Source organism: Gopherus evgoodei, chromosome 16 (assembly GCF_007399415.2).
Source record: "Gopherus evgoodei ecotype Sinaloan lineage chromosome 16, rGopEvg1_v1.p, whole genome shotgun sequence".
Lineage (NCBI taxonomy): Eukaryota > Metazoa > Chordata > Testudines > Testudinidae > Gopherus > Gopherus evgoodei.
In genome coordinates, this window is record NC_044337.1 from 15,715,359 (window position 1) to 15,736,579 (window position 21,221).

At 45.1% G+C, this 21,221-nt stretch overlaps 1 protein-coding gene across 8 annotated transcripts; it reads left to right on the forward strand.

Moving 5' to 3' along the window:
* The first annotated feature begins 428 nt into the window (after window positions 1-428).
* Window positions 429-21,221, forward strand: POMT1 (protein O-mannosyltransferase 1). 8 transcript variants are annotated; one of them, XR_003996714.1, is made up of 19 exons: window positions 429-671; window positions 1,538-1,684; window positions 2,030-2,136; window positions 3,402-3,452; window positions 4,227-4,373; window positions 5,097-5,208; window positions 6,685-6,750; window positions 7,389-7,482; window positions 8,253-8,408; window positions 9,892-10,022; window positions 13,138-13,233; window positions 14,901-14,993; window positions 16,041-16,137; window positions 16,233-16,325; window positions 16,828-16,948; window positions 17,339-17,436; window positions 18,529-18,642; window positions 19,283-19,474; window positions 19,967-20,054. XR_003996714.1 is itself a non-coding variant. In XM_030535098.1 (19 exons), the coding sequence occupies exons 2-19, from the start codon at window positions 1,563-1,565 to the stop codon at window positions 20,353-20,355; spliced, it is 2,214 nt and encodes a 737-aa protein (XP_030390958.1). In that variant the 5' UTR covers window positions 429-671; window positions 1,538-1,562; the 3' UTR covers window positions 20,356-20,597. The 8 variants fall into 8 exon arrangements, 7 of the variants coding, with proteins under 7 accessions (XP_030390958.1, XP_030390959.1, XP_030390963.1 ...); XM_030535098.1 differs by having other exon boundaries at window positions 19,283-19,409; window positions 19,967-20,597; XM_030535097.1 differs by lacking the exon at window positions 429-671 and adding an exon at window positions 20,506-21,221 and having other exon boundaries at window positions 1,518-1,684; window positions 19,283-19,409; window positions 19,967-20,144.

Sequence of the window (21,221 nt, forward strand, 5' to 3'; positions counted from 1 at the left end):
GGAGCCATGCCAGTGTGGGAAAATACTGATAAAATTTCCTCTAACTAGCTCGCTCACTTCAGGAAGTGCCTTCACCTGTGCCTCAGTTTCTCCCTTATACAACACTACGTTCCAGTTTCCCAGGGGTCGGCTTTAGTGCGGGTTCGATGGAGCCACCCAGCCATGGCTTAGCTGTTGAAATTTGCATGTGCGACTCCTGCTTTCCTATCCCCGTGAGGCCACGACCCTCCTCAGGACCAAGCAGCCAGGGGGTTGCTGCCATGGCAACAGGGCCTTTCCGGCGTCTGAGGGTTGGGAGGGAGATACGCACGGCAGCTTCCGGATCACGTGACCACTGACGAAGGGCAGCCCCGACCGGGGATGTGATTGGTCGGCAGCCGGGGTGCTGCGCTGGGGCGGGTGACGTGGGTGCGCGAGCCGAGGTGGGGCCTCTCCTCAGCGCAGCGCGCGGCCGGGAACAGCCCCGCGACCCAGATTCCCGCCTGTGGGGTGTCGCCGCGAGCCTCGGAGCATCCCGGGGCCGGCCCGCCCGCGCGGCGTTAACATGGGCCTCGGCTCCCCAGACACAGGCTAGGGAGAGACGGGCCCGGCGGCGCGGCGCTAACGGCTGTTCTCGGGCCTAGTCCCTTGCCCCAGGCTGAAGGGACGCGCAAGGATCTCGGTGTGTTGAGGTGAGACGCTGCCCCCATCGCTTAGCAGTTCCCGGCCTCCAGGGCTGTGGCATCGTCCCAGGGGTGTTCTGCACAAGCACCAGGTTATTTCCTCGCTAGGCTGCAATAAAGTCCCTTCATCAGTGTGTCTGGCTCGCTACAAAGGGCCCCGTAAGGTTCATAGTTTATTGTGGTGCTGTGTCCAGAGCAAATCTGTTCCGTTCGCCAGCGTCCACACTATGGGGAGGGACAGCTCAGCGCTTTGAGCATTGGCCTGCTAAACCCAGGGTTGGGAGTTCAATCCTTGAGGGGGTCATTTAGGATCTAGGGCAAAAATCTGTCTGGGGATTGGCCCTGCTTTGAGCAGGGGGTTGGACTAGATACCTCCTCAGGTCCCTTCCAACTCTGATAGTCTCTGATTCAAATTTTGGCTGCCAAGTCGGCCTGGGGTCTGAGAGGTTGGCTCACACTTAATCAGCAAGAAAGCATCCTAATATTAAATGCAATTTTACAATTATGCTGCTGCTGATGTATGAAACAGGATAAATAGCCAGAAGTCCCTCCTTGAGCTGAGTTGTGGTGTTAGCCCTGCAGAGCGAGTTAAAAATAGGGAAAATGTATGAAACTCATAAGGGCAGGAAATGACTATATGTGTGGAAGGTGTTTGAATGGTATCTGCCATTTTTAAGTAGACTCTTGTTAGAGTAGAGCAGCATTTTAGGATTATTGTTACACAGTTTGCCTATGGAAAATATTTCACTTGCAGACTGGAAAAGAGAATACTGAAAATGCTGTGGTCCTAAACTGCTGGCAGTGCCTTAGATAATTGACTTATTTCTGATCAGAATGGTAACTGCAGCTGTTTTCTTCTCCCACTTTGCTTTCAGAGGCTTGACCAAACCATTCTGCAGGATGTTGGGATTCCTGAAGCAGCCTGTTGTGGTCACTGCAGAGATCAATATGAATCTGGTGGCTCTGACTGTGATGGGATTAGTAAACCGGCTCTGGGCACTCTCCTACCCACGGGCTGTGGTGTAAGCACAGCGCTTCACTTCCCATTTAAAATACATGGGATTTTTTTTCTTTAAATTTTGTGAATGAGAATGTAATGGTGATGAAAGGTTCTGGATTGCTGGCTCAGGATACTTACATCCTGGTGTGAATTCAGCGCATGCAGTGGCAATGCAGGCATCCTCACCAGCATGCCTCAACCCTGACCTAGAGGACTGAAAGGGATGCCAAATCTCTATGCTCCATTCAGTCCCTTTGCTGAGATTGCCAAAGGAGGACTCAGTTAATGTCCCCATCACTAAGGTATGGGCATGTTGTGAGATGTTTCCCATTAGACTTGACACTTTTCTTTCTCTGTGGTGTTTCAGTTTTGATGAAGTTTACTATGGCCAGTTTGTGTCTCTGTACATGAAGCGGATCTTTTTTGTGGATGACAGTGGCCCACCATTTGGCCATATGCTGCTAGCTTTTGGAGGTAGGGCTCCATTGAACTTTAATTTAGGAAGCATTTATTGCACTTTGCTTTGGGGAAAGAGGGACAGGTTGCAGATATGCTTTCAGTTCTCAAATTCTATCCTTGTGGGGGAGAAGGGTTAGGGGCAGAATTTCTTCCAGAGAGAGCTTGCTGATTTCATTTGTGTAGTGTATGAAATTGCTCTCCGTAGGAATGTGCTACTTAAGGAGCACCAGTACTAGCAGCAGTAACTAATACACCATAAGTAGCGGATTCCTATGGGGAGCAATTTAATACACTACACCTGGGTAGGGGAGGCTGTTCCTCCCCAAACAGCCTGGCCCCATCCCACTGACTGCCCCCTTCAGAACCCGACCCATCCAACCCCCCTGCTGTTTGTCCCCTGACTGCCCCCTCCTGGGATCCTCTACCCCAACCCCCCTCCCCCGGTTCCCCACCCTGTATGCAATCCCCTCTGCTCCCTGTCCCCTGACTGCCCTGACCTCATCCACACCCCTGCCCCAACAGGCTCCCTGGGACTCCCACGCCTATCCAACTGCTCCCTGACAGCCCCCTGAAACCCCTTGCCCCTCCCCACCCTCTTACCAAGCCACTCAGAGCACCAGGACTGGCAGCCGTAAGTAGTACACCTTAAGTGGCAGATTCCTATGGGGAGCAATTTAATATACTACACCAGCCCTCCATACAGTTTCAGAACACTGATGTGGCCCTCAGGCCAAAAAGTTTGCCTACCCCTGGGCTAGTGGCTTGGAGTGCAGGCATAGGGAAAGTGGTGTAACTCTGCACGTGTACCATTTGCCATGACCCCTACCCATTTCCACTTTTATCTTACCCCCAGGCAAACAGGAGGACCGAACCAAACTGTACAACGACCTGGAGAGGTTAGAGCATTGGGAATAGTAGGCAACTAGAAAAGATTGAGGCCCCAAAGTGTGAAGTCCAGGGAGAGGAAAGGGACAATATAAAATGGGGAGGATTAACTAAGCAGTTGCCCCTTTCATGTCAGTGTGTGGTTTATTTTCATATTGTCTCCTGCATACTATCCTAAGGTAACTTTTTCATGTAATAAAGCGCTGCTACAAGGGAGATGTGCATCTGGGAGAGATGGTCCATATCTAAGTATAAAAATACTGAGGAGACACTCATGGTGATGCAGTGGGAGGCTAACTCTGATTACTCTCCATAGAGATTTGTTTTTTAATTAACCTTCAAAATTTTATCACCATGTGCCACTCACTCTAGCCACATCTTCTGTTCTTTTTCAGGTTACTTAGGAGGCTTTGATGGAAACTTCTTGTGGAACAGAATTGGGGCTGGTAAGAGCTTATTTTAACAGTGTCTCATTCTTCCAACAGAATAGAGCTGCGTTTCAGAGCTGAGTGATGATTTTTTAGTCACTAATAGAAGCAGAGGGGGTTTTGTTTTTGTTTAGTTTGCTTACTTGATCTTGGTGATGTTTCATCAGAAGAGATGTTAAATCAAAGTCTTCTGTATGACTGCAGTGGATGTTTCAGAAGATGCTAAAGATCCCACAGGAGTAAGGAGTAATTATAAAAGGCAGCATAGTCCAGAGGATAGATTAATGGGACTGAGAATCAAGACACCTCCCAGCTCTCAGATTGACTTGCTGTGACACCTTGTGCAAGTCCCATTTGCCTGGTTTTCAGAGGTGCTGAGTATCCACAGCTCCCAGTGATTTCATTTCAAGTTGTGGATACTCAGTTTTTCTGAACTTCATACTTCACTTTACCCATCTTTAAAAAGGAGAAGAATGATACTTGCCCATTTTCTGAAGCCCTTTGAAGTCTACAGATGAAAGCACTGTATACATGTGAAGGATTATTATTATTAGCCTACGTTACTTCAGATAATTAGGTTCTAATGTCCCCTAACTGTGAGTAAAAGAAATTGCAGGATGGTGCTACAGCCCTGCATTGCTGATATCTTAGCCCTTTGTTTATAAACAACATGGGGCAATACCTTGAGTCTGAGAAGAACTGTATGAAACCAAATCCTATTCTTCTTGCAAACACCGATACAATAAGCAAAGGTTTCTAATGCTCTTGTCCTCCCACTGTTTTCTGTTCTAGAGTACAGTATGAACGTGCCCGTTTGGTCCTTGCGACTGCTGCCAGCACTAACTGGTGCCCTGTGTGTGCCTTTAGCGTACCAGATTTTGGTAGAGCTGCACTTCTCCCATTGTGCTGCATTTGGAGCTGCCCTCCTGATCCTCTTCGGTAAGGATTGTGCCTTCAGCCTTACTCTCCATACAGAGGGGGAATGATCCGCTTTCCCCTTTGAATTCTTCCACGCTGAATTTTTAGTGCCTGTGGCAGTTAGTAAGAGCAGTGCTGAGAGTTAAGGAGGTGGGTGCTGCGGTATCTTCTCCCACACAGCTCTGACAGTGCATCAGTCCTGATCAGCATATCCTGCTATTCAGTCCTGAGCCTCACACACAGCTCTTCCCATGCACTTCAGTTCTGACCTGCAGCACAGCCTGCTCCTAACTAGACACTACTAGGCCTCTCTATTATTGAACAAAGAGGAAGGTTCGAACCTCACAGCCATACGGGCAGCTTTATTTCTTTGCCTCTGCAGGTTCTTCCTCAGATTTCTGTAATATACTGGGAATGGGTGTGCATGACAGAAGGGCCATACCTCAGCTTTAGTTTTCAGTAAATCTTTTCTTCTTCCCCTCACCCATCTGCTACTTCCCATGCTTGAAAGGTTTCTCAAACACAGAGCATGGCTCTGTTTCTCATATCAAGCTTATAATGCTGTGAAAAGATCTTTGCTTTGCTTTCTTTGGAAATGTTTCTTTGGATCTCAGTTGAGCAGGTCTTCAGAAGTCCTTATTCTTGATGGTATTGTTGCTGCCATGAGTACTGCTTGACAGTTTTCCTACCAATAATTTATGCCTAATTTGGTGTGTATATATCTTCTCCTTCTGTTTCTAACAGAGAACTCTCTGATCACTCAATCCAGGCTGATGCTTTTGGAATCAGTACTAATCTTTTTTATCCTGCTTGCAATTTTATCCTACCTGAAGTTCTACAATTTACAGAAGTGCAGGTAAAACTGGTTTTCATTCCTGGGCATTGGATAACCTTCCAGTTAGTTGTAATAAGCCATTCATCATTTAAGTATAAAACATTTGTGCCACTTGGGTTTTTTTTTAATTGCCATATAAATAAATACATCAAAGGCTGTCTGGCACCAATTATAATAATCTTATGTGTGGTATACTGCAAACCTTATTTGGGGTGTGGGCTAGTGGTCCAAATTCAAGCCAGGGAGGCAAGAATCCTTATCTAATTGTAACTGTGTCTTGGGCAACTTGCCTTATTTCTCTGCGCCTCAGAATCCCCTCTGTAAAATGGCCATAATGATATTTGACCACTCATAGTGATGTTGGAAGGATTTTATCTTCTAAGCAATTTGAAAGTTTAAATTTATATTGAAAAGGGCAACAAAAATGATTAGGGCTATGGAATGACTTCCGTATGAGGAGAGATTAATAAGACTGGGACTTTTCATCTTAGAAAAGAGACGGCTAATGGGGAGATGATTGAGGTCTATAAAATCATGACTGGTAAGGAGATAAGGTAAATAAAGTAAATAAGGAAGTGTTATTTATTCCTCACAACACAAGAACTAGGGGTCACCAAATGAAATTAATAGGCAGCAAGTTTGAAACAAAAGGAAATATTTCTTCACACAACGCACAGTCAATCTGTGGAACTCTTTGCCAGAGAATGATGTTGTGAAGGCCAAGACTATAATAGGGTTCAAAAAAGAACTAGATAAATTAATGGAGGATAGGTCCAGCAATGGCTATTAGCCAGGATGGGCAGGGATGGTGTCCCTAGCCTCTGTTTGCCAGAAGCTGGGAATGAGCGACAGGAGAAGGATCACTTGATGATTCCCTGTTCTGTTCATTCCCTCTGGGGCACCTTGTCATTGACCACTGTGAAGACAGGATACTGGGTTAGATGGACCTTTGGTCTGACCCAGTATGGCCGTTCTTAGGTTCTAAAGTGTTGTTTAAATGATAGTGGGGTTGTCTTGGCTTCCTTATAATTAAAAAAAAATCCCTTGGCTGTTTCTCCCTCATTGCCAGTTCCTGGTCTGGAAAATTTCCCTGTGCATAGAAATAAAGAGGGTGACAAATATCCCTATTAGTCATTTGTTATTGCTCATGGGCACAGAGTCAACTTAGAAATCTTTGTCTTTTCTCACGTGGCTGTGTGTGTTCTCTGATTCTTGCAGAGCCCCATTTAAAATAATAGCCTTTAAACTTAGCCCAGCCTGTGGCCTAGCCCATTGCTTTATTGCGATATTGGAAGCTGTGCAGACTCTCAGTGCAGACTCTCAGTGCTCAGAATGACTTTTCAAGGTCAGGAGAAGTGTTCACAGCATCCACACCTAGACCAAGGATAACAATGGCTGTCCTAGGAGGCCTGATGTAAATTACTATTAGCATAATAGAATTCTAGTTGGGTGCCTATATCTTACTGTGTTTTCTCTCCTTTTGTCCTTTTATCTAAGCCCCTTCACTGCAGGCTGGTGGTTTTGGCTTTTACTGACTGGAGTTGCTTGCTCCTGTGCAGTTGGGTAAGAACTGACTTCTCCTGTCATGTTGTTTTAGTAAACTCCCAGATTGCTTTAGTGTTCACCATCTCAGCCTTTGCTTTGCTGTGTTATCAAGAGCTCAGCTTTCCAAGACTCGCTCTTGATGTTGCTGCCAGTTGTGGCACATCTGTGTGCAGCAAGCTTCTCCAGGTTTTATTCTTCACTGAATACCCTTGAAATAATCAATGAGCCAATGAAATCAATCCACATAAAGCAGTGACAGACAAACTGATGGGGGTTGTACTGAAAAGAATGAAATACATATATTGGTACAAGCCTCTATCAGAGATTGGCCTTCTAAAAACTAAGACCTGAATTTCAACTCCTACTCCCAACTTTGTGTTTGTCTGAATTCAGGGACCCTCCATACTCTACCTTGTGATAGGCTTCCTTGTTATCAAAAGCCTCTCCGCCTTTGTCATTAGCAAGCAAATAGCCACTTCAGAGACCGAGCTACAAAGCATCTGATTCAACCAGCATACAGAACTGGAGCACCAGTGTCGCTGGGCTTGGGAACTTCTTGCTCAAGAGAGACTTTGAATACGTACACCTTGCATTAAATCCTGTCTTTAGTCTGGGTATGTTTAACCCAGTTTGATCCTTGTGTGCTGTCTTCTCAGGGTAAAATACATGGGGCTTTTCACCTACATGCTGCTCTTGGCCATCGCTGGAGGCCACTCCTGGCACTTGATAGGAGACCAGACCTTGTCAAATGTAGGTAGCCTAATGTACTCGATTAGTACCTTCACAGCATGCATCCAGAGAAGGAGGTGCAAGCCAAAAGCCTTCTAAACCATCACCTAGTAATTCAACACTTGAAGAAATCCTAGGTGTGTGTTGCAGTTAAGCCTACTGGCATGGTCTGGAAGCCCTCTGCTTGCAGAACTATGGCCCAGCTGTGTTATAGGAAAAAAGCAGGGTCATGTTTGAGATAAAGTGTACGTGTGTAGCTTTTTTGGTGCCGAACTGTATTTCTGAACGGGAAGTGGCTTGCCCTCCTGCCCCCCATCTTTAATATGGTTTGACAGGGTCTGCAGGTTAAAACCTATCCAATTTCAGTGTATCCTGTGCACCCCAGTCTGACCTTGCAGGAGAAGGGATTAAAGTGTCCGCAGTGGTAAGTCCACAGGGAAGTTAGGGATTTTTTTTTCCTTTTTAAAAATAACCAAGTACCTGGTTATCGTCAATAGCTGGGAAAGGGTTGGGGGAGCAGGGGAATAAACAGATCTGCTTACTTTTTCCCAGCTCTGCTGCATGACCTCAGGCAAGTTGCTTCATCTGTCTGTGCCTCCATTTCCCCATCTCTAAAATGGGAATACCCTTCCATGTTTCACATAAATGTTGTGAAGCTTGATTAAATAACACTGTAAAGTGCTTTGAGATCCTGAGCTGAATTAGCCTTATTACCTATAAGTGGGGGAGAGCTGCACAAAGCTGGGACTTACCTGAAAGGATGTAACAGTGAGTTCTTTGTATTCTGCCAGGTTTCTGTGTTGTGCCATTTGCTGGCAAGGGGACTAGCTCTGGTAGTCGTCCCAGTAGCAATGTATCTGTCTTTCTTCTACGTTCACTTGACTGTGCTATACCGCTCAGGACCTCATGACCAGATTATGACCAGTGCTTTCCAGGCCAGCTTGGAGGTAAGGAAAGTGGGAGTGAAGGAAAGGAGATGTTGGAAATGGGTCGTGCACATAACCTCTGTTGTGGAAATGGGCCAAATTAGCACCATTAGCTCCTTTGTCCTCATCTTGCTGCGACTGTGCTATAAAATGGCTTTAAGCTGAAATAGTGAGGAAGTGCTGAGTCCTAATAGTAAGTGAAAGCTCTGTCCCCATCTCTATCCTGGGGCTTTCCTTTGTACCAAGAGCAATGTTTGCTGTCCCACACAAAATATGCCCTCTCTTCCACATAAGAGCACAGTTAGAGCTAAATTCTCATGTTGGTTATGCCAGTGGAACACTACTGAAGTCAGTGGAATAAGTCTCACAAGTAAATGAAATAATGAAATCACAAGGGGATTTTAAAAATACCCAAACCCAGAACTGGAGGGAAACTATCTAGTTAGGGCTACAAGATCAGTGACATGTCCCTAAGACAGTGGGTCACCTATACGTAGAGCCCTGTTTTATTAGCAAATGCAAACCAACATGAAATAAAATGAAAAACTCGCCTTCTAGTGGCAGCCCCACCACTCACTCAGATTTGGCCCCTGTCATCATGATTGCAGGATTGATGGGTCAAACATGAGTGGAACTGCTACCCCATGTGTCAGTTTGCAGTGCCCAGAGCGAGGAGCCAGGCCCACCCCCAAGAGACAGGAGCTTCTGCGTGAGTGTGGGGCAGGCTTGCTGTGTAACACCCATCTCCCCCAGGCCTCTCTACCTCCTCAGGCAGGACCCAACCCTTCCCCTGTGCCTCCCACTCCCCCTGCATGACTCAACCATCCTCCAATACCTCTGGGGGGCAGGACCAGCCCCACTGTGGATGGGGGAATTGATAAAATTAAATAACAAGAAATTCCCCTCTAAACCCCCCAAAATTATAAAAAAAATATTTTACAGGGCTCTGCCTACACATTCAGTAGAGACTGATGTTAGTCACATTGCTTAATCCTCAGACTGTGGTACTGAGAGCAGTGTAAGGACCTACATAGACTAGAACAGAGCCCATATAGAAAAGTCCCTTAGTTTATTGTTGGTGCAGGATTGCTTTGGGGATGTTCCCTGAGACCCTGACATTCTGCAGGCTTCATTCTGTAACCAGATTACCTCTGAGCATAGTGACAAAGAGTCCTGTGCCACCTTACAGACTAACAGAAGTATTGGAGCATAAACTTTCGTGGGTATCTGACGAAATGGGTATTCACCACGAAAGCTTATGCTCCAATACTTCTGTTAGTCTATAAGGTGCCACAGGACTCATGCTTTTTACAGATCCAGACTAACAGGGCTACCCCTCTGATTCTGAGCATAGTGTAGCAGGATCGGAATTTTATAGCTATAACGAGGACAGCAAGCCTTATACTAACATGCTATATTACACGTTAAAACTGTGAATGATGCTCTTCAGAGTCAAACAGCTTCTGAGTTTTTTTCCTCTGGTTTATTATCTTATGCTTTTTAGGGTGGGCTAGCTCGGATCACACAGGGCCAGCCCCTTGAGGTAGCCTATGGCTCCCAGATTACCCTGCGGAATGTTTTAGGCAAACCCGTGCCATGCTGGCTCCATTCTCACAAGAACACTTATCCCATCAGGTGAGGAATCTGTTTTGTTCTGTAACACTAGAGTGGGGGAAGAGGGGAGGGAAGGGGTGGGTCTAACTATGCTCCTGTTCTTGAGCTGACAGTTCAGATCTCGCAGGCTGTGTCCATGCAGCACCATAGTCTCTCTTTACATCAAACTTTCAGGGTATGTTATCTACTGCATGTCTTACAAAACCTTGTTATTACTCCACGAAGGGCTTTGGAGCTTATTAATATTCCTATTGAAGTGTTGGGGGGTAAACTTCCATTGAGCATTTTGTAGTTATAATACCGACGTTCAGGTCTGGTGTGCTCCATTTCTAAACCTCAGCAAGCAGACATGCTTTATAAAGGTATTGATAGAATCCAAGGTGAAGAAATGCTTGAAAAACATAAATATATACTAGGCACATTAGGATAATGTGTGATTCATCTTTAAAAGAATTTTGTAATCAACTTGCCAAACCACTGGCAATTAATTTCAACGTCATTGAGAAGAAGGAAGGTACCAGAGACTTGCAGGGGAAATAAAATGTTGGGGGAGAAGGGAAAATCCTAGTATTTACCTTAGATTCAATCTCCTTTCAGTCTCTATTACAATATTAGACCAGATTATGAAAGAGAGAATTTGTAAGTACCTACAGGGTAACAGAAGACCAAACACCATGGACTTAACAAGAACAGATCAGACCGAGAAAAGGGCTTGCTTTTCACAATCCAATTCCAAAATGAGAGGATGAAAGGAACGTGGTAGTGATGCAAGGGCTCTAGATTTCAGTAGTGTATTCAGTGTTACCTGGTGTGATTAAATTAAATTTTAGATTAAATCTCAGGAAAAACTTCATTCCTGTAAGAACAGTAGGACAATGGAACAGACTTCCTAGGGAGGTTGGGGAAGCTCCTTCACTGGAGGTTTTAAAAAGGAGGCTGGAGTCATCTGTCTTGGATGGTTTAGACACAACAAATCCTGCATCTTGGCGGTAGGTTTGACTAGAGCAGTGGCTCTCAACCTTTCCAGACTACTGTACCCCTTTCAGGAGTCTGATTTGTCTTGTTTCACCTCACTTAAAAACTAGTTGCTTACAAAATCAGACATAAAAATACAAAGGTGTCACAGCCACATTATTACTGAAAAATTGCTGACTTTCTCATTTTTACCATATAATTATAAAATAAATCAATTGGAATACAAATATTGTATTTACATGTCAGTGTACAGTATATAGAGCAGTATCAACAAGTCATTGTATAAAATTTTAGTTTGTACTGACATCACTAGTGTTTTTATGTAGCCTGTTGTAAAACTAGGCAGATATCTAGATGAGCTGAGGTTCCCCCGGAGGACCTCTGAATAACCCCTGGTTGAGAACCACTTGACTAAGTAAAAGCATCAAAGAGTCCTGTGGCACCTTATAGACTAACAGACGTATTGGAGTATGAGCTTTCATGGGTGAATACCCACTTTGTCGGATGCATGACTGAACTAAGTGACCTTTGTGGTCCCTTCTAACCCTATGATTCTGTGATTCTAATTGTCCTTGGAAATGTAAATTGATAAGAATTTGAGCACTGTTACATGGCCTGGAAATTGGTTAAAAGGATCAGGAAAACCAGCACTGTATTGAGATGCAAAAGGCATCCAGTGGGATGCAACTGGGATCAGTGTTACTATCATATTCAATTGGCAAGAAGAGTACTTTTCTGGATACCAACTGGGATGTGTTGTAAATGCCAAATGAGTACAGAGGACAAAAAAAAAACAGAGTTAAAAGCTGGGCAGGGAGACAAAATCACGTTGACTTGATCAAATGGAAGCTAATATATGTGGTGGGGAAATAATCTGAAATGCAGATATTCAGCTCACGGGAGTGGGGAATGGTATCTGGAAAGCTGTAAATCTACAAAAGAAATCTTGGTTGGTAGTGGAGAGAAAATGGAATGAATGAGTTTCCCATCAGATGCTGCAGCCAGTAGACCAATGTAATGTTTTGGCTACCTATACAGAGAATGTTACTTTTTCCCAGAGTAAGGAGATGACAGTCCCTTTTCATGCAGCTCCTTTGGCAAGGTAGCTAGAATACTGCATATGATACTGGGCATCACAATACCAAACTGATGCTGACAAACTTGAGAGGATTCTAAGATCAGAGCGAAATGAGTCTAGATTGACTAAGGCCAGGCCTACACTGCACACTTACTTTGGTATAACTGTCACTCAAGGGTGTGGAAAATGCACACCCCTGAGTGTTGTAGTAACACTGACCTAACCTCCGATGCAGACAGCGCTATGTCTCCCATTGACATAGCTACTCCCTCTCACGGAACTGGAGTTACTAAGCCGACAGGAGAGCGTCTTCATCAGAAGTGGTATAACTACACCAATGCAAGTTTGTAGTGTAGACTTGCCCTAAACAGTGACTGTGGGGATGAGAGAACCATCGAAACACAAAGGAAGGAGAGGGATGGTTTATGGTGCATTATGGGGTATATGTAAAGAAAAATTACCTCCACTGATTTCCTGCACTGTTGGATAGTGGTCCCAAGGGAAACACTGGAAGTGCTTTTGTTTCTGGCATTTCAGATTAGACAGGGTCTACCTCTGGGGACTAGACAGCAGGGACATATCCTCCACTAGCCTGGAGGGCTGGAAAAGAGAAGCTAGTAGGTCTTTTCCCTATTCAAGTCCTGTGCTTTAATCTTTCCACTTAATTCATTTACCCAAGCACTGGCCAAAGCCATTGATAGCCCAACCCACTCCATCCCTTCATGGATATTATAGCACAGTTCACTGCATGGAAGAGAGGGTCTGAGCATTGGCTTGTCAGGCACCCCTCGGAATGGAAAACAAGAAAACACGGTGTGTGCTGGGTGCACTCTGCTCCTCGGAAGCCTTGGCCTCAGCGCATATATTACATTACATCTGATGCGCTGTGACTCCTGCGCTTTGCTCTCTATATTGTGTCTCTTCAGCTGTCTTTGAAAGAACAGAGCCAGTGGTGTAGTGCTGATTTAGGTCATTGAATGAGACTTGCTAGTTTAATCTGAGGCTGCTCTCTGTCCCACACAGTCACAGGGAACAGAGATGTACCATTTCCTCAGAGTTCTGTCCTCTTACCTACCCATATAGGTATGAGAATGGCCGAGGCAGCTCCCATCAACAGCAGGTGACTTGTTACCCCTTCAAGGATGTCAATAACTGGTGGATCGTTAAGGATCCTGGGATGTGAGTACACAGGAAACATGCTTAAGTGCCATACCATGAGCTCTGCTGATCCCAAAAGCAAAGCAGGGCTAGGCCTGATTAGTATAGGGACTGGATGCCAGCTGGGAATACTGGGTTCCATAGGCTTAGAGAAGTAACTGTGGCCTAGTGGATTGAGCATGGGTCTGGGAGTCAGGACTCTGTCTCAAGTTGTGTTCCCCACACTGCCACTGACTCACTGCATGTCCTGGGGTAAGTCACTTCACTACTTCATCTCAATTCCCCCATCTGTCGAATGGGAATGATAGTGTTATTGGATCTTCTGGGTCCTGGAAGGATTTAATGAATATTTGCAAATGCTTTGAGTTTCTGGGATGGAAAGTATTATACAAGGGTACATAATTTGTATACAGCAAGAGTAAGAGAGAAATAGAAAAGTCACCGTAAGTTTAATTCCAGAAAAACATCTCCTACCACCAGATAGTGACTAGAACTGGGCTTCAGTTAAATCTCTTTTGCACAGGCAGAAGGGGGCACTCAGCTGTAGAGAGATGCTGGCTGTCCCTATCACCCCACTGGCTGACTTAGGAGCAGCACTGAGGTGCTCCCAAAAAAAAAAGCTGCTCCTGCCAGAGGCATGGGACCTGGGGCTACAAAGGGAACTGTAAAGAGAAATGAAACTGATGGGAGATGCTTTGAATTCCATTTAGCATGTGAAACAAAACAAAGTACTGCTTCTAAAATCTGTGTGCAGGTCTCAGTGAGTAGGGCTGACACTGGCTGTACTTGAGTATCTGTTTGTGTTTGAAGTTAGGAATGAGATATAAATCCACCCAAATTAGAGAGAATCCTGTGTGTGTGTATCCTGAGAGTCAGAAGCCTGGTCTGCTCTTAAATTTTGTCAATTAGGGGTTATGCCAGCCAACGCCCTACTGTAGACAGGTTAACTGGCAAAACATTGCTTTTGTTTGTATAGCTTATTTTGCTGGGGGAACTGATATAAGCTGTACCAACTAAAGGATACTTTGATGATATAAACTGCATCCAAACTAGGAGTGTTTGCCAATATTGCAGTGCTGGAATGGGGCTGAAGTGTAGACCTGTACAGAAAACTGCTGGGTCGACAGCCCTGGGGAGTGAAATTTTCTCTTTATCCACAGAGCTGCTAAGTACAGGGAAAGCTGGGGAAGCTTCAGTGCACCACCCCTGCCAGTGTGCATTGTACCTGTCTAGAGTGAGAGGGGCATTGTGTCTCCATGACCCACGCAGGCTTTCATCGTTCTTTGGAGAGTGTCCAGTGACGGCGTCCGTTGTGATAAGGAGATGTGTCAGACCTGACTAAAGCCACTGACTCATTTCATATAAGCCATCAGTCAGCTGTTAGATGGAAATAAATTTTGGTGACCACTGGCTGACCTGGATTCAGGCCAGCCACCAAGAGGGCTAAAAGCTCTATTTCCCATTACTGATTCCCTGAGTCAGCCTGTCCCCCTCTCTGTTTAGTGTCCAATAACTTTCTCTGCATCCAGCTGTAACCCATAAGGAGCTCAGATTTCTCATCTGATTGTCCAGATGTTTCTCCTCCTTCCTTTTGTCCTGGTCTCCAGGCTTTTCAAGCTAATAGTCACTAGTTGGCACTAGCTGTGATGGGGAATTGAAACATTTCTTTTGTTTTGTCACCCTGGCAGGCAACAGCTGGTGGTGAGTAACCCACCACGTCCCGTCCGACATGGGCATATTGTGCAACTGGTCCACGGCATCACAACTCGTTATCTCAACACGTATGTGCTTCTCCCAGCCTGCTGGCTCATTCTGTGTTGTTGCTTCTCTAAGTGTCTAGGGATGGGGGGACACTGGGGAGTGCTGGTGCTCTCCCTAAGACACTCCTAGGCTCTTGCAGTATACTCAGCCATAGGCCTGGATACAGCAGGTCTGTCACTAAACAATTTCTGGTTAGTATCACAAATTGCTCTTCTACTGCCAGACCAGCTGCAAAAGGCAAATGCCAGACCATTTATGGAGTATTTAGAAGTGTTAGAGACCTCTGAAGTCCCAGCTAGTCTAATATATGTTGTGACTGCGTTGCACATTTCTACATGCCCACTCGTCTGGGTAATTTTTCCCCCCCAACAGGCAGGTCTTTTTAGTTTGCATCAGCACCCCCCACACCATTATGGTAAGGGTGGGTGAGTAGACTTTGGGTGGGATTTTCAGAAGTGCCTAATTGACTTAGCAGCACATCCCACTGAATTTCATAGCATGTGGTTTTCAGCTGACTTGGTGCTCCCAAGTCATGTAGACACTTGAAAATTGCACCTCATGTGCCTGGCTGCAGTGTGTTTGTGACAGTTTTGTAAGGCTGCATTATTATAAAAATGGTCTCTTAAGAGTCCACATGGACTTCAATCACCTAGATTAGGAGGCGGGGCATTTGAACCCTGAATGTTGGTTCTCTTTGTGCTGATTCCAGGTCCAAGCGGGTCATAGGAATGCCAGTTGTTCTGTTCTCAGAAACCCCACTGAAAACTGTTACTATTCCAGCTACCCTTTTGTTTGCCCCAATTGAGGTGTTTGTGCTTTACCAAGGATGGTAGCTGGCAAAATCAGCTTCCTACAAAGCTGTTTTATGGCCCTTTATAACGACCCCCCTCCCTTTTTTTGACCCCCCCCTCCCATATGCTGCTTGATTTGTGCCAATAGGTTGTTTGGCTTTTTACTTGCAGAATTTCTGTACCCCCCTGAGTAGCTTTGTGGGGTTTGATTATTAAATAACCCTGCAAAATGAACATAGAATATAGCCCAGGACACTTACTTTATGGATATTGCAGACATGATGTTGCTGCACCTCTGAGCCCACACTCCCAGGAAATCTCCTGTTACATTGATTATAACATCTCCATGCCAGCACAGAACCTCTGGAGAGTGGTGAGTGAAAACTTGGGTGAGGGGCAGGGAGGTTTTTCTCCTACTGGGAAACATCTAAGACAAAGTAAAGATCAAAAGACATCCCTCTCTTGCAGGAAATTGTAAACCGGGAATCAGATACAGATGTGTGGAAGACCATTTTATCTGAAGTAAGGTTTGTCCATGTGAATACCTCAGCAGTGCTGAAGGTAAGTGGGTTTATGTACATCAGGCTTCTCTTCTTCCCTTGTTGTCATCCCGAGGTCCATACAATTTGTGTCCAAAACGAATCCTCCTTAAAGTGAAAAAGCCCTGTATTTTTGTCAGCTTGGTCTGACATCAGTCTGGTGAAAGGACTGTAATGGCATGATCTGTTACAGAATGAACACTGCATAATTCCATTGGATGTTGCAAGTGCTCAGCTCATTTGAGGATCAGAAGTAGAGGCTGCATCATTAACAGCAGGTAGTGGACAGGCCTGCTTAAGAATTCCTCTTGACAGGTAACATTTAAGGCAGGTGTCTGAGACAGTATCCACTTTACTAGTTGATCTAAGCTCTTTTACCACATTTGTCTCTGCCACTACTGAGCACTCACTCCACTGCCATCCTATTAAGGCAGAGTCTGTTTAGCTCTAGCAATAGGTCTGAAATTCAGGAACAACTTGGCAGGATTGTGCCTTTTCTTTAAGCCTTCATTTTTATTTTTCAGCTCAGTGGTGCATCTCTACCTGAGTGGGGCTACCGGCAGCTGGAGATCATTGGGGAGAAGTTGTCCAAAGGGCATCACCAGAGCATGCTGTGGAATGTGGAGGAACACAGATACGGGAAAAGTAAGTCTCAGTAGAGTTCTATAGATTATAATGTGTGGGTTTCCTCTTCAGGGGAAAGGGGCTAGATATAGTACAGAAAGGCATTTATAGGTGGTACGAGGGCCATAGAACCTATGCCAGCCTGTAGGTTGGAGTAACAGCTGTAGGATAGCTCTGCCATCACTCCCACAGCCTGGAGGGTTGAGTTACTTAGGCTGGACATGGAGATGAGGGATTTGTCCCCACGTGACTTGGATTGTTTAGGAACACATACCCTTTGAGCAGACTGTCCCCCTCCTTCCTTGCACATTGGAATCACACCCGTTTCATTGCAGAAGGGCCCCTCTGAGCAAAGGAGAGGGCGGATTTATGGAATGTTGGATGTTTCTGAGCCATGTGATGCACTTTCAGGCCAAGAGCAGAAGGAGCGGGAAGTGGAGCTGCACTCACCCACGCAGGCTGACATCAGCAAAAACCTCAGTTTCATGGCCAGATTCACAGAACTGCAGGTGACTGGGCCAAGGGACCAGGAACAGGGGTGGGATCAGTAAAAGCAGCAAAGAATCCTGTGGCACCTTATAGACTAACAGACGTTTTGGAGCATGAGCTTTCGTGGGTGAATACCCACTTCCTCAGATGCATGTAGTGGAAATTTCCAGGGGCAGGTATATATATGCTAGCAAACAAGCTAGAGATAACGAGGTCAGTTCAATCAGGGAGGATGAGGCCCTGTTCTAGCAGTTGAGGTGTGAAAACCAAGAGAGGAGAAACTGGTTCTGTAATTGGCAAGCCATTCACAGTCTTTGTTCAATCCTGAGCTGATGGTGTCAAATTTGCAGATGAACTGAAGCTCAGCAGTTTCTCTTTGAAGTCTGGTCCTGAAGGGGTGGGATGTGATTCCTCACTGCATGCTAGGCAGTGGATTCTATGCAGCATATTTGTGACGGGTGCTTCGGATTGATAACAGCCATTGCTTAGTCATTAGGGGGAGAGTTGTTTTCTCAACTTCCGTACCAGAAAAGACACATGTGAACAAAACTAGCTGTTGAAACAGCTGTAGGGGCCACTGCAGTGTTTTCTATGGGCTGTTTCTGAAGGTAGGACATGTGTTGCTGTGAAAGACAGAGATTTTAGGGTCCATAGCTGACCAGACCGATTGTGAAGTTCTGAAAATGTATGTTGCAAAATGTTGTTTTTAGTTTATCCAGCATGCTGATCTATGGCATGTGCTTAAAGTACCTCCAGCTTTATAACTCAACTGTTCAGTAATAGGGCACTCCAAGACTCAGCCTGCTGATCTATGGCATGTGCTTAAAGTACCTCCAGCTTTATAACTCAACTGTTCAGTAATAGGGCACTCCAAGACTCAGCCTTAACATGGATTTTTAATGGGTATTATCACTGCGCTTGATGTCCCTTACTAACCTTCAAAAATTCAATAAGGAACCAGTATTCATTAAAAATTATAATCAAATACAGTAATGACAACCCCATCTGGCTCAGAAACTTGTCCGGCCATTGTAGGTGTGGGACTGTTCAACCATGCCAGGTATCTTCAGTGTAGTTCCAAATCTGAAAGTCCTCTGATTGCTTTGTTCTAGTGGAAGATACTAACACTGAAAAATGAAGACACAGAACATAAGTACAGCTCTTCCCCCCTAGACTGGATCACTATGGATACAAACATCGCTTACTGGTTCCACCCTATCTCAGGTGTAAGTATGTGTATCGTATTAAATCTGGCTTGCTCATTTGGATTATGTGAAGTCTGAAATGGAAGATATGAACGGGGTGAGAATGTTTGAAAGAGATCAGGCTGAATTCTCCTGGTGTCTCTTCTAGGCTGTCTCTGACAGATAGTGCTGTGAGTTTCAAAGCAAATAATTTTTTTCACATTTTAATTTAATAGAAGCTTTCCTTCCCCCCTCCCACATTCTCTTGAAATGTTCCTTACAATGCCAGATAGGACAGTTGATATAACTCGCTGCCCAGCACTAGGAAAGTAAACTAGAGAGTTCTGCAGGCACTCAATACAGTTTTTGACAGCTTTGTTCCTTAAGTAAACAATTCTCTTCTGCTAACACTTTGAGGAAAATTGCAATTTAATATTCACTTGATCCAGTGTAGAACATCAGTCCACCACTGACAGCTTCTTTCCAATGCCATATATAAAAATGAATTATGAAATAATACAGGCACCCCACTGTCAATAGCCAGATGGACAGGGGATTGCCACAGCTTGTCAGGTAAATTCCGAGGTTTTGGATTTGGGTTTATACAGCTATGTAATACTTAGTTTTTTGGCTTCTCTCTGTAGTAAAAAATCACTGCTGTTTTCCACCTCTTATCCTACAGGCTCAGATCCACCTGATTGGGAACATTCTCACCTGGGCTTCAGCTAATGTTGCAACTCTTGTATATGTGTGTCTGTTCCTGTGGTATTTGCTTCGACGACGGAGAAAGATTTGTGACATCCCTGAAGGTCTGAGCCCTTAGCCACAGAAGTAGCCTTGTACAGAGCAGTTTGACACCTTGCTGCACAGAGCTGTGAGAATTCTAACTGGAGTTCAGATACTCTTGATGGAACAGGCTGTCTATGACAAAGAACTAGACACCCTCCCCTGGTTAGCTTGACGAGCTGTGCGCTCTCCTGACAGAAATTTTTATTGCAGGGCACCATCCTTTCTTTGGGAGATTACACTGAATATAGTATCAGTGCATTTCCTGGATGCTTTAAAGGATCAGATTTGGAATCCATCAGAGCTCACCTGCCCTGGGTTTTTTAGAGGTGCCCTTATACATATAGGTCCTGTCTGCTCTGCATGACTACTAAAGATCCTATGCAGTTTTACCCAGCATAACCTTTGGCCAAAGTGGCTAGGGAAATGTTATCTAGCCATACCCACGTGTGCAACATAAGAACTTTCAAAAATTTGCCTGTCCTTGCAGTTGCTAGTTTCCAGGGTGTTTGGTAGCAGACTCTCTCAGGAGTCCTGATTAGTGCTCAGCAGTGTGTTGCCCTTCCTTTCTGTCTTGTAGATGCATGGAGGCTCTGGGTATCAGCTGGAGGACTCTGTGTGGGAGGCTGGGCTGTGAATTACCTTCCCTTTTTCATGATGGAGAAGACACTTTTCCTGTACCACTACCTGCCTGCTCTCACTTTCCAAATTCTCCTGATTCCTGTTGTACTTCAGCATCTGACCGATCATCTCTGCAGGTACCCAGGGTACTCTACAGGGTGTCCTGCTGTTCTAATTAGTGGGGACAAAAGTAGTGAAATGATGGGGTTCTTAGTCCCAGCTCCAGCACTGATTTTGGGCACATTGCATTATGTCCCATCTGTAATAACACTGCCCTGCCTCGCAGAGGAGAATTACTCAGTTAATGCTTGTACAGGGCTAGGCAAGGTAAATTGCAGCCCTGTTTAGCAGTTCATTTCTTTGGAGGTGAAAAGACACACCCTGTTTCCTGAGGTCTCCATGTCTAACAGCAGAGTGCAAAGTTCCAAATTGCTACACTAGTCTCTTGCTATTAGACTATGTAGCTTTGCTTTAACTTCATTTCTTTCTCTCTCTCAGATCCCAACTCCCTAAGAACATGTTCAGTGCCTTGATGGTAGCCTGGTTCTCTTCCATTTACCTGGTCTATCGCACATTCAGCCCACTGACATATGGGGAACCTACCCTCTCAGCAGCTGAGCTAAGGTCCCTGCGCTGGAAGGACAGCTGGGACATCTTGATCCGCAAACACTAGTGGAGCCCATCAAGATAGAACTGATCATGCTTACAAGTAACTCTGCTTTCATTCCTTGATAGGGGCTCAGGGTAAAAAGCCTTGTAATTTATGTTGGTAAGAAATGCATCCCCATGGGGCAGATGATGTAAGACTCTGTAGCCTGACAGTCTCATTGCAAGTCTACAGTATTAGAGGTTAGCTGCAATGTCTCAAACTACCCTTGATATTTCGTGTAGAACAGGTGCCTAGATTGTTTACTATAGGGGTTCCTCATGTTCTAACCACCAGCCTATTGCTCAAGGCTGCCACCTTTGGAGGGAAGAGACTCATACTTGACTAGATGCATTTAGAGGAGACCCTAGTGACACTTCACTGAAGCTTTAACTAACTTACCCTCAACACAGCAGAGCTTGCTAGTGCCCAAGGCCCTATGGCTGAGAGGAGATTAAAAGCCCTACACAGGCATTTGTTTGCTCATTCCTGCTCCCTTTGGTTATGTCTGTGCTGGTAGGGGTGTATGTGTGAAAATACTTTCTATAAAATGGTTACAGCCATGTGA

Coding starts and splice junctions, on each gene's coding strand:
- POMT1 (XM_030535098.1), top strand. CDS start 1,563: ATGTTGGGATTCCTGAAGCAGCCTGTTGTGGTCACTGCAGAGATCAAT. Junction 2,137..3,401: donor TATGCTGCTAGCTTTTGGAG/GTAGGGCTCCAT, acceptor GTTCTTTTTCAG/GTTACTTAGGAGGCTTTGAT. Junction 3,453..4,226: donor GTGGAACAGAATTGGGGCTG/GTAAGAGCTTAT, acceptor TTTCTGTTCTAG/AGTACAGTATGAACGTGCCC.